The 12,221-nt window shown below is 45.1% G+C and overlaps 1 protein-coding gene and 1 non-coding gene across 2 annotated transcripts in view; one reads left to right on the forward strand and one right to left on the reverse strand.

Moving 5' to 3' along the window:
- The window catches only part of EMILIN2 (elastin microfibril interfacer 2), a 50,729-nt gene that overhangs the window by 24,511 nt on the left and 13,997 nt on the right, over positions 1 to 12,221 (forward strand). Inside the window, exon 4 of the mRNA XM_029233112.1 lies at positions 5,554 to 7,464. Within this exon, the coding sequence (XP_029088945.1) occupies positions 5,554 to 7,464 (1,911 nt within the window). The remainder of the gene's footprint in view (positions 1 to 5,553; positions 7,465 to 12,221) is intronic.
- On the reverse strand, positions 1,632 to 1,738 carry LOC114902282. The gene has a single exon (XR_003795465.1). It is a non-coding gene; the product is annotated as a U6 spliceosomal RNA (small nuclear RNA).

Genomic DNA, 12,221 nt, shown 5'->3' on the forward strand with positions numbered 1-12,221 from the left:
TTTGCTTTTGATTTTTTTTTAAGTGAAGTAGCACAAACTCAACGAATAGCTTAGAAAGCAATGATAATTTTCACCTTGGCTTTTAAGTGTAACATTAAGAAACTGACTTTTATGGATAAAAATATTTTGACATTTTATCCTACATCACTTTATCTTTTCTTCTTTTTTAAAGTTCAGTGAGAAAAACCTAGATTTTCTTATGAGTTAAATGTTTAAGTCATCTTTACATGATTATGTTTTCCCATGAGGTGTTTTCAGTTTGTTTTGGGTTTTTTTTGTCTGCATTGGGTCTTCGTTGCTGTGCGTGGGCTTTCTCTAGTTGTGGCGAGCAGGGGCTACTCTTCGTCGCGGGGTGCGGGCTTCTCACTGTGGTGGCTTCTCTTGTTGCGGAGCATGGGCTGTATGCGCATGGGCTTCAGTAGTTGCGGCCTGCAGGCTCAGTAGTTGTGGCTCACGGGCTCTAGAGCGCAGGCTCAGTAGCTGTGGTGCACGGGCTTAGTTGCTCCGCAGCATGTGGGATCTTCCCGGACCAGGGCTTGAGCCTGTGTCCCCTGCATTGGCAGGTGGATTCTTGACCACTGTGCCACCAGGGAAGTCCTGTGTTTTCGGTTTTGAAACTAGTGGTGTTTCCCAATATTGTCCGCAAAACAGACTTTAAAATAATTTTTATTATAAAAGTAATGCATATCTCTTACAGAATGTTTATAGGAAAAATATTTAAGTACCCATAATCTCACCACCAAATGACAACTACTGTTAACATTTTACTATAGAACACTATTCTCTTTTCTACTTCTGCGCATACATTTTGTTAAAGAAAAATTCATTCATTCATCCCACAAATATTTATTCTATATCTGCAGGCTCTATACTAGGTTCTTAGGAAAAGAGAAAATCAAGGCAGACACAGTCCCTGACCTCATGAAAGGCAAACACTAGACAAGTAGTGAGGGGGCGTGTTGGATCATAGTGGACAGTTTATTTCTGTTTTGTTTAGTTTTACTTTTTATTTTATAAAAGTTTAAACATACATGTAGTTTAATGAGTTCAGTAGCTTTATAAGGACTATTAGGAAAAGCACTTTCTCTCCCACTTTCCCTTCTCAGGGGTAATTACTTTAAACTCTTTAAAAATTAAAAAAAATTGAAGTATAGATTTACAATACTATATTAATTACAGGTGTACAACGTAGTGATTCAGTATTTTTATAGATTATACTTCATTTAAAGTTATTGCAAAATAATGGCTATATTTCCCTGTGTTGTCCTTGTTTCTTATTTATTTTTTACATAGTTTGTACCTCTTAATCCTCTACCTCTGTCTTGCCCCTCCGCCCTTCCTTCTCCCCACTGGTAACTACCAGTTTGTTCTCTGTATCTGTGAGTTTGTTTCTGTTTTGTTATATACATCTATTTGTTTTATTTTTTAGATTCCACATATAAATGATAACACAGAGTATTTGTCTTTCTCTGTCTGACTTTTATTTCTCTAAGCATAAAACCCTTCAGATCCACCCATATTGTTGCAAATGGCATTGTTTCATTCTTTTTTATGGCTGAGCAATATCCCGTTGTGTATATATACCACATCTTCTTTATCCATTCATCTATCGATGGACACTTAGGTTGCTTAAAAATATGTAATGCTTCACAAATTTACCTGTCATCCTTGTGCAGGGACCATGCTAATCTTCTTTGTATTGTTCCAATTTTAGTAAATGTGCTGCTGAAGTGAGCACTACTTTAAACTCTTTAGATGGTCTTTTGGAATTTACCTCCACACCCCTTGACTTCTCATTATGGAAGGTGAGGATTTAAGTCCCTTTCATTTAACATGGGGCTCCTATGCTGCCATCCTTTCCATTCAGTTATACTGTGTTTTTATCTGTTCAGTATTTATTGGTTACATTGTAGTAGTTGTATAATGTTTACAGCGGAGCTCTGTAGTGCACTATGAATATGCTGCCTTTCCTACACTGTTTTTGGATTTCTCTAGAGTTAATAAGTGTGTTTTCATTTGCTTGGTTTTCTATATTTTTATCCCTATTTCAACCCAGACTCTCCGCTGGTTATCTACATGTCCCCTCGTTATGTTCAGACACATCGGTTTCATCTCCTTGAAGAAATCTCTCCTAGAGCCTTCTCACCTGCCCCACCTGGACTGGTCATCTGCTTGTCCTTGTTCACAGCTGCCACCCTGTGACCTTAACTGACTTCTCTCCCATCCATTCCCTGCTTCCTGTACCCCCTGCTTGCTTTTTCTCAGTTTATTCCCTTGTTTTGGTAGAGCACATCTTCTAGTAGTTTCATGAGAGGATTGCATGGGAGGTAAACTTTTTGATATTCTGAAAATATTTTTACTCCAGCTTCAGAATTCTAGGTTGGAAATAATTTTCCTTTAGAATTTTGAAAGCATCACTCAATTTTCTTCTAGTTTCCAAAAAGTAACGCTCCTACACTGTTGGTGGGAATGTAAATTGGTGCGGCCACTATGGAGAACAATATGGAGGTTCCTTAAAAAACTAAAAATAGAGCTACCATATGATCCAGCGATCACACTTTTGGGCACATATCCAGATAAAACTATAATTTGAAAAGATACATGCACCCCAATGTGCATTGCAGCACTATTTACAATAGCCAGGACGTGGAAGCAACCTAAGTGTCCATTGACTGGTGAATGGATAAAGAAGATGTGGTGTGTATATATACAATGGAATATTACTCAGCCATAAAAAGAATGAAATAATGCCATTTGCAGCAACATGGATGGATCTATAGATTATCATCCTAAATGAAGTAAGTCAGAGACAAATATCATATGATACCACTTATATGTGGAATCTAAAAAAATGATACAAATGAACTTATTTGAAAAACAGAAAGAGACTCACAGACATAGAAAACAAACTTACGGTTACCAAAGAGGAAAACTGCGGGGGAGGGATAAATTGGGAATTTGGGATTAATATGTACACACTACTATATATAAAATAGATAAACAACAAGGACCTACTGTATAGCACATGGAACTATACTCAATATTTTATAATAACCTATGTGGGAAAAGAACCTGAAAAAGAATATATATATATATATATATATATATATATATATATATATATATATATATATCTGAATCACTTTGCTGTACACCTGAAACTAACACGACATTGTAAATCAACTGTACTTCAATTAAATTTTTTTTTTCTTCTAGTTTCCAATGCACTGTGAAAATGTCCAAAACCATTCTGAGTCCCAATTTTTTTATATGTGACTTGGTTGGGGTTTGTTTTGCTTGTTTTGTTTTTTGCCATTTTAGTGAGATTTCAGAAGAGGATGAAAGGAAGTGCCTATCCTCAATCCACTATCATTATAATGAACATACTGTTTTTGGAACTTATTTTTTAACTTCATGAAAAAACATCCATGTCATTAAATACACTACAATATCATCTCATGGCTTCATGGAGTGTGATTGTTTGGACATAATCCTGTACCGTTGGTCACTTAGACTTTGTAATTTTTCATTATTATAGATAGTATTCGAATAAGTATTTTTTCCTGTTAAATTTTTGGATTCATCCTTCTTATTTACTAGAAGAAATTTCTAGAAGTGGAACTGCAGAGTCAAAAGGATTCTGAGTATTTTGATACACTTGCCAAATTATCCTTCCAAAAAGTGGTAACAATTCTTATAGTCACCAGCAGTGTATGAAAAAAAACCCTGCTTACATCCTGATCCTACCCCGCTTCTCCGGCCCTTAGAAAAAAATTTCCTTTGCTCAGAACAGCATTTCATTTGCACGTGATTCCATGAATTTTATTTCTGGTGTCCTGAGATGGAATACATTTTTCAGTATGGAAAACAAGGTGTTCTTTCTAGTTTTCTCCTTGGGAATTTAGACATCTGAATTTCAGTCTTGGCTTTAACACCGTCATCTGCAAAAGTTTAGAGGAGGGAAAACCGATGAACATTAAGCTCAAATATCGACAACATTCTGAATTTACTTCCAGTGTTTGTCAGTTTACATTAATACATTTTATTTCATTGTAATCTATGTCGTGTGTGACTTTTTCCACTTTACACGATAGGTCTCAGTATCGTCTGTAGGCTTGTCGATGGTATTCTAGTATTCCTTGTATTCTGTGTTCAAGGGCGTGGTTTGCTGCTTATTCTCCTAGTGCCTCAGATTTAAAAAAAATAATAAATTTATTTATTTATTTTTGGCTGCGTTGGGTCTTCGTTGCTGCATGCGGGCTTTCTCTAGTTGTGGTGAGCGGGGGCTACTCTTTGTTGCGGTGTGCGGGCTTCTCATTGCGGTGGCTTCTCTTGTTGCAGAGCATGGGCTCTAGGCGCGTGCGCTTCAGTAGTTGTGGCACACGGGCTCAGCAGTTGTGGCTCGCAGGCTCTGGAGCACAGGCTCAGTAGTTGTGGTACACGGGCTTAGTTGCTCCGTGGCATGTGGGACCTTCCCGGACCAGGGCTCAATCCTGTGTTCCCTGCATTGGCAGGCAGATTCTTAACCACTGCACCACCAGGGAAGTCCAGTGCCTCAGATTCTGATAACCTGCTTTTTGTTTAATTTATCTCTCTCTCTGTACGTTAGTTTATTTTCATTTTATGACTCATCACAATTATTTTATAATAATTTTTTTCTTTTGGACTGTTTCCTTGCAGGGTACATTTCTTAAAGTAGGATTATCAAAAATTGAATGTTTGGGGAATTCCTTGGCGGTCCAGTGGTTAGGACTCTGTGCTTCCACTGCACGGGGCACGGGTTGGATCCCTGGTCCCGGAACTAGGATCCAGCAAAGGCGAGGCTTGGCCAAAAAAAAATTCAATGTTTGTATTCTTTGACTTAGTGACTCTCACTGCTTAGGGCCATGTAGCTCTGTTGTTGGGAGATGCCAGTAGACTCTGTTGCTTTATCTCTCGTTTGCTGTTAGTTTCCCCAGCTACATGACAGCGCTGAACAATGTCTATGAGAGTGTTTTAGCCCAGGGATGCTATTAAAAGTAAGCAAACATTTAGGGGTTGCTTGGAGGATAACTTGTTGCTCGTGTGATATCATATCACCCAACTGCTAATGGGTGGATCTCAAGTGGGTTCTTGTGGTTTTACAGAATGCAGTCAACCACCGGGGTGTGGGTGCAGTTACTAATGTGGGAATGATGTGTGTTCATATGATAACGCAAATAAAGAATTTTCCCTTCAGGGTGAAAGAGGCCATTGAGTATCTATTATGTGCCATGGAAATATCCTCTTAACAACCCAAGAGGGAAGATAGTACCTCTGCTTCATAGACGAGGGGATTATAGTTCACAGAAGTGAGTTAACCTGCTCGAGGGCAGACTGTAAACAGCAGAGCCAGAATGCCCCTGGAGGTCTATTTTATTTAAAGCCCATAGTCTTTTCTACTCTAGCATAATAATTACCTGCAGTGAGAAGGGAGCTGTAAGTGAATCCCATGAATACCCTGTTTATTGTCTTTGCAGAAACTGGGTAAAGTTAGAAAATGTTAAGTCATGTCCAACTCTTTCTTTGTGACAGACAATGAACCAAGCCGAGTCTCAGAGCCTGGGAAGACTTTGTCACCAACTCCTGCAGCAGAACTAAGTCGGACCGTAGATCCAAAACAGGGGCCCCTAGAACTTCAGGAAAAGAAAATCCAGGTGCTTGAGGAGAAGGTTCTCCGACTCACAAGGACGGTTCTTGATCTCCAGTCTTCCATTGCTGGAGTGAATGAAAACCTCAAACACTCCATTCAGGATGATGCCAGCAAAATGCTGGCATCGTGGCTCAGTAACCTGCACCCCCAGCCAGTGCCTGACAGTGCCGTTGGTGGAGAACCAGAAACGGTCCAGCTTCCTGGTGTCCTCGACAATAAGGAATCTGGCATGAAGGACATCAAGTCTGAATTGGCTGAAGTCAAGGATGCTCTGAAGACCAAGAGTAGCAAGCTGGAAGAGCTGGATGGGAAGGTGAAGGGCTATGAAGGGCAGCTCAGACAGCTCCAGGAGGCGGCCCAGGGCCCTACGGTCACCATGACGACCAATGAGCTCTACCAAGCGTATGTCGATAGTCAGATTGATGCCCTGAGAGAGGAGCTCATGGAGGGAATGGACAGGAAGCTGGCTGATCTGAAGAACTCGTGTGAGTATAAGCTAATTGGTCTCCAGCAGCACTGTGATGACTATGGGAGCAGCTACCTGGGAGTGATGGAGCTTATAGGAGAGAAGGAAACCAACCTGAGAAAAGAAATCAGTGACCTTCGAGCCCGGGTCCAAGACCCTCCAACCAGGGCAAATTGCTGTGACGGTGCCAAGAATGGTGACTTTGGGCAACAGATCAAGACGTTAGACCAGAAAATTGAAAGAGTTGCTGAAGCGACTAGAATGCTGAACGGACGACTAGACAATGAGTTTGACCGCCTCGTAGTTCCAGAGCCAGATGTGGACTTTGATGCCAGATGGAATGAACTGGATGCAAGGATCAACGTGACAGAGAAGAACGCAGAGGAACACTGCTTTTACATTGAAGAAACCCTCCGGGGGACCATCAGTGGGGAGGTAGATGACTTGAAGCACCTTCTTGATCAGAAAATACAGTCTCTGGAGGAGCGGCTGGGGAGCGCTCTCCTGGCGATGGCCAATGGCTCGGAGGCAGAACTTGCTCCCCCAGCGTCAGCCCCGCCTGATGGGTCAGGGGCTGGGAACGAACAGGTCATGGTGGAGTTAAACCACCTGAAGGACAAAGTGCAAGTGGTGGAGGATATGTGCCTACAGAACTTCCAGGGAGAGCCTCGTGGGAGAGAAGATACTTTGCGAAATGGAGATGACCCTTCAGCAGGTGACAGTTTGAGCCTTTTGAAATCTCTAAATGACACAATGCATAGGAAGTTTCAAGAAACCGAGCGTAGCATCCAGAGACTTCAACAGAATTTTAGTTTTCTTTATTCTCAACTAAACCACACAGAAGACCACGTGAGTCATCTTCATAATGAGCTGAGCAGTGGTAGAGAAGGTGAAAAGCCTGCAGGGCATGGGTCTTCTAAGGGGGCTGAACCCCTCCCGTCTCCCCCGGCCGCCTCGGTGCATTGCTGCGACCAGCTGGAGGAGAGGTGGCAGCGGCTGCAGGGCCAGGTCCTCGCCGAGCTGGACGCTTGTAAGGAGAAGACACACGGGGTCCAGAGGGGGGTCTCCGTGGTGGAGGACAGGGTGTCTCATATGGAGAAAACCTGCAGCAAACTGGACTCCATCTCAGGAAGTCTTCAGAAAATCAAGGAAGGGCTCAACAAGCATGTCAGCAGCCTCTGGAGTTGTGTCAGGCAGATGAACGGGACGCTCCGGGCACATTCCAGAGACATCTCTGGCCTGAAGAATTCAGTCCAGCAGTTCTATAGCCATGTTTTCCAGATTTCTACGGACTTGCAAGACCTGATCAGATTTCAGCCATCGGCAAGTAAGTGAACCTTTACAATTCCATTTCTTGTAATTGTTTGCAACACGTATTATGCTAGGTTTTGGATGGTTTGTGGAATTAACTACATCACTGCTAACCGAAGTGTGCTTCATAGATGGGGGGCAGTTTGTGAATCGTTCGGTGCTGGGTAAAATTAAGGCAAATACCAACAGTGAGAGAAAGTATTTAGAAACTTTTAACATAATTTGACATCACCGTAGCATTCAAGCACACGATCTGTGCATTTTGCAAATGATCAGCCGACAACAAATTGAAAATACAAAAGGAAAACTGGTCCTTCCCCGCAGGTAGGTGGTAGAAGGTTGATCTGTACTATCGTGTCTGTGAGCTTAGAGTCGGGGTTAGATCTGTGGCATAACAGCTTGGGGCAGTGGATATGTTGTCTTGTTTTCTACTCAGGGAGTCTCCTGTGTGTGTGTCCATTCACCACTGTGTGAGCATCCCTTTTGTTTGCTGGTGTCATTATAATCTCTGTCATTATCATGACAGAGCATCCGCTTTGAGCATCCTCTTGTGCCCTAAAATCTAGGGCCTACATGATGGCAGGTAGAATGCATTGTATTCCTTTCCAAAGACAGAGACAGGACCGTGGACAAAAGCACTTTAGGGGCAGTAACTGTTTAAAGCCCCATAGTGTCCAGAACAAGGACGCTCATAAGTTGCGCTTAGGGCAATGCTGGCTGCACATGACACACTCGACAAATGTTTGTTGAATGAATGAATGAATTGAATGAATGAATGGTCCCTTAATAGTATTGAGTGATATATTCAAGTTAATTTCTGTTATTTGGGGGTTCAGCACATCATCCCTGAAGGATAGAGCATCCCTTGTACCTGGATTCAGTAGCCTCAGTACTGAACCAGCCTTTTCTAATGCACGCGGGAGGGATGAGCGGGGAGCTCACATTTATTGAGCGCTTTTTATTTGAATCAGCACTGGCCTAGTCCCCTCAGGGATGTGTTCCAAGGTCGCACAGCTGGGAAGTGGTGGAGGTGGGGTGAGGACCCCAGGCGCTGTCCTCCAGGCCTGCACACATCTCCCCTATGTCTCCCAGAGATGAACGCACACTTACTGGGTCCATGAGGACTTGGGGAGGGCCAGCCATGTGCCCGAGAGGACCCCACTTCCTGACCAGTCCTGTCTTCTTTGTTGGCCTTTATCACCTTTCCACCTTGCTCAGCTCCAGGTGACAAAGGCCCTTACCTGTTGATGCAAGTTCCTGGCCTGGTGTGAGCTTGTAGAATTTTAGGATCAGGTCCCATCTGAGACTTACAGCCTGAGAAGGGGAGGCTGGAGTGGGAGAAGCAGAGGAGCCCTGGCCTGGCCGGGGAGAGCCAGGGCCTGGTCCGCAGGAGGCGGGAGGGTCCCAGGTGGTGGGTGGGAAGTGCTTTGAACCTTCCCAGAGATAAGGAGTTTGTAGATAAGGAATTACCCAGGCAGTCCCTATATTTATAACCCTCCCCCTCCCCTCCCCCCAGGCCCACACAGCTCCCCTATCTCTGGAATGTTGGGTAAAGGTCACAGGACTATGTGTGTATTCATAGAATGATTGTCCCTCATGGTGACAGTTCTGTCTGGACTGTGCTTTATAACAACAGATTGAACCAGATATTTCCAGTTGATTTGCAGCTCCCAGGCAGCGTGGGAAGCTGTGTTAACTCCTTCACGCTTGGCTGTGAAAGGAGGGGTCGGGGGTGAGTGCCTTTAAAGAGAATGTGGCTTCCAAAAGATGATCCTTTTGGAATGAACTCATTGTTGTGAGTGTAGAAAGCATGGATTTCCGAGAATTTCATTGATTGAAAAGAGACAAACAGGCAGAGTCTATCCATCCTTGCAGTGCATCCAGGTCTAGGAGAACCGGAGCATGAGAGGTCTGTGGGTGAATCTGGAGTTCAGGTCACATGGACCAGTTAAGAGTCAACAGTACAGGGGCTTCCCTGGTGGTGCAGTGGTTAAGAATTCGCCTGCCAGTGCAGGGGACACGGGTTCAAGCCCCAGTCCGGGAAGATCCCAAATGCTGAGCCACAACTACTGAGCCTGTGCTCTAGAGCCTGAGAGCCACAATTACTGAAGCCCGCGCACCTAGAGCCCGTGCTCCACAACAAGAGAAGCCACCGCAATGAGAAGCCCATGCACTGCAACGAGGAGTAGCCCCTGCTCACCACAACTAGAGAAAGCCCGGGCGCAGCAACGAAGACCCAACGCAGCCAAAAAAAAAAAAAAAAGAGTCAACAGTACATTTATTGAGCACCTACTATGCGCAGGGCTCTGTGAGGGGTGCAGAGGTGAGTAGCACGACCCTCACCCTCCAGGCGTTTTCAGTCACGGGGCTAACGACATGCACTGGACTGCAGAGAGGATGAATGAGGTGGTGTGTTAGGGCCCAGTGAGTGGTGTCAGGGTTTATCCTTTTAGTTCATTGATCTTACTGAACCCGTACTTTGTGGGAGTAATGAGCTATGTCTGTGCAGTATGTGGATGTGTGACAGTGTGTGTGACAGTGACATTCTGAGGGGAAACAGGCAGACAGAGATGGTCACGGGCACAGACACATGGCCACTGTGGAAGTCAGGGAGGGCTTCTCGGAGGAGGGAGCCTCCAAGGATGAGGAGGTTGAGAGTTCAGAGGCTGGTGGAGTGAAGGGGGAGGTGGAGTGATGAGAGAAGCTTCTGGAAGGAGGCGTTGGCGTTACTGGAGCTCATACTGAGGGGTGGGTAGGGTTCAGCAAAGCAGGAGGGGAGGACATACCTGCTGAGGAGTTGTGTAAATGGGCCCGTTATTTACTGCTCCAGATCCTGGTGGCTTAAAGCAACAAAGCTGTATCATTTTCCATTACTCTGCGGGTCAGGAAACTGGCTTGGCAGTTCTTCTGCTCCATTTGGTGTCAGCGTGAGTCACTCACTCAGCTGCAGTCAGGGGGCTGGTGGGCCCGGCTGGGCTGGGAGGTCCAGGCAGACGGGTCACGTGTCCGGTGCCTCAGGGGTCCCTCCACGCAGCCATCCTGTCTCTTCGTGTGCCTGACTTGGGCCTCCTCACAGCAGGTGGTCTCGGGTAGTCAGACTTATCACATGGTGAAAGCGGAAGCCTCTTCCAGGTGAGGCCCGGAGCTGGCATGGTGTCCCTTCTGCCACATTCCACTGGTCAAGGCAAGGTGGTGCGGCTGGTGGCGTCGGGACAGAGGGAATATTAACGATAGTCATCATCTCTCCCACTGCGAAACAACGTCCAGAGCTGAGAATGCAGGATGTAGCCACCAGAAGCCACATTGCTGGGCCAGGGGCTCACCCTCTGCTGTTTCTACCGCCCTGTTCACAGACCCCATTCTTTTCTTTAGAAGCACCCGGAGGGGGCAGAACTACCCACGAGGCAGCCGGGGGAGCAGAAGGGGCTTCAGCTGACGCTCAGATAGATCCGAGTCTGTTTGTTACCTGCCACCCCCTGCATCGTTGGTGCAGATGTTCCTCCCTGGGGTTTAAAAGAGATTCTTGAGATTTTTTTAAAATTAATTTTTATTGGAGTATAGTTGATTTACAATGTTGTGTTAGTTTCTGCTGTACAGCAAAGTGAATCAGTTATACATATCCACATATCCACTCTTTTTTAGATTCTTTTCCATATAGGTCATTACAGAGTATTGAATAGAATTCCCTGTGCTACACAGTAGGTTCTTATTACTTATCTATTTTATTTTATATATAGTAGTGTGTATATGTCAATCCCAGTCTCCCAATTTATCCCTCTGATTCTTGAGATTATAAACCAGACAAAAATGTTTGGTTACTTTTTTGGACGAAAGGTCCGTGCCTGTCATCTAGGACTCAGAGCACTGCCTAACTTTTTTTTTTTTTTTCGGTTAATTAATTAATTTATTTTTTGGATGCTTTGGTTCTTCATTGCTGTGTGCAGCTTTCTCTAGTTGTGGTGAGCAGGGGCTGCTCTTCATTGCGGCGCATGGGCTTCTCATTGTGGTGGCTTCTCATTTGTAGAGCACGGGCTCTAGGCGCGCAGGCTTCAGTAGTTGCCAGTAGTTGCGGCATGCGGGCTCAGTAGTTGTGGCTCACGGGCTCTAGGCGCGCGGGCTTCAGTAGTTGCCAGTAGTTGCGGCATGCGGGCTCGGTAGTTGTGGCTCACGGGCTCTAGAGTGCAGGTTAGTAGTTGTGGCTCACGGGCTCTAGAGTGCGGGCTCAGTAGTTGTGGCACACGGGCTTAGTTGCTCCGTGGCATGTGGGATCTTCCCGCACCAGGGCTCGAACCCATGTCCCCTGCATTGGCAGGCGGATTCTTAACCACTGCACCACCAGGGAAGCCCAGCACTGCCTAACTTCTAAAAGGTGAAGAACCACTGTATTTTCATGACTGTCTCACCTTAACGCTCTGTGACGTGGGTGTGACACCCCTCTCCTGGGCCCCATATGCCCCACCCCTTCATTTATATAGTCATTCACTCAACAGATGCTTACTGAGTCATGTCCTAGGGCTGGCATTTCAGCCCTGAAGGACCTTACACTCTAGAGCGTAAGACACGTAATGCACAGCTCAGCAAATGAAGATCTGATTTCAGCTGGCGATCAGTGTGTGGGGAAAGACCCAACAGAGAAGGTGATAGAGGACGGGGGACTTTGTATTTTAGATCAGAGGTCGGGGAGGGTTGCTCAGTGGAGATGACATTTGAGCAGAGACATGAATAAGACGAGGGAGCGAGCCCTGCAGAGATCTGTGTTCTCGGCAGAGGGGG

This window comes from Monodon monoceros, unplaced genomic scaffold (assembly GCF_005190385.1).
Source record: "Monodon monoceros isolate NGI ecotype Baffin Bay Population unplaced genomic scaffold, NGI_Narwhal_1 Super_Scaffold_1, whole genome shotgun sequence".
In the NCBI taxonomy this organism is placed as follows: domain Eukaryota; kingdom Metazoa; phylum Chordata; class Mammalia; order Artiodactyla; family Monodontidae; genus Monodon; species Monodon monoceros.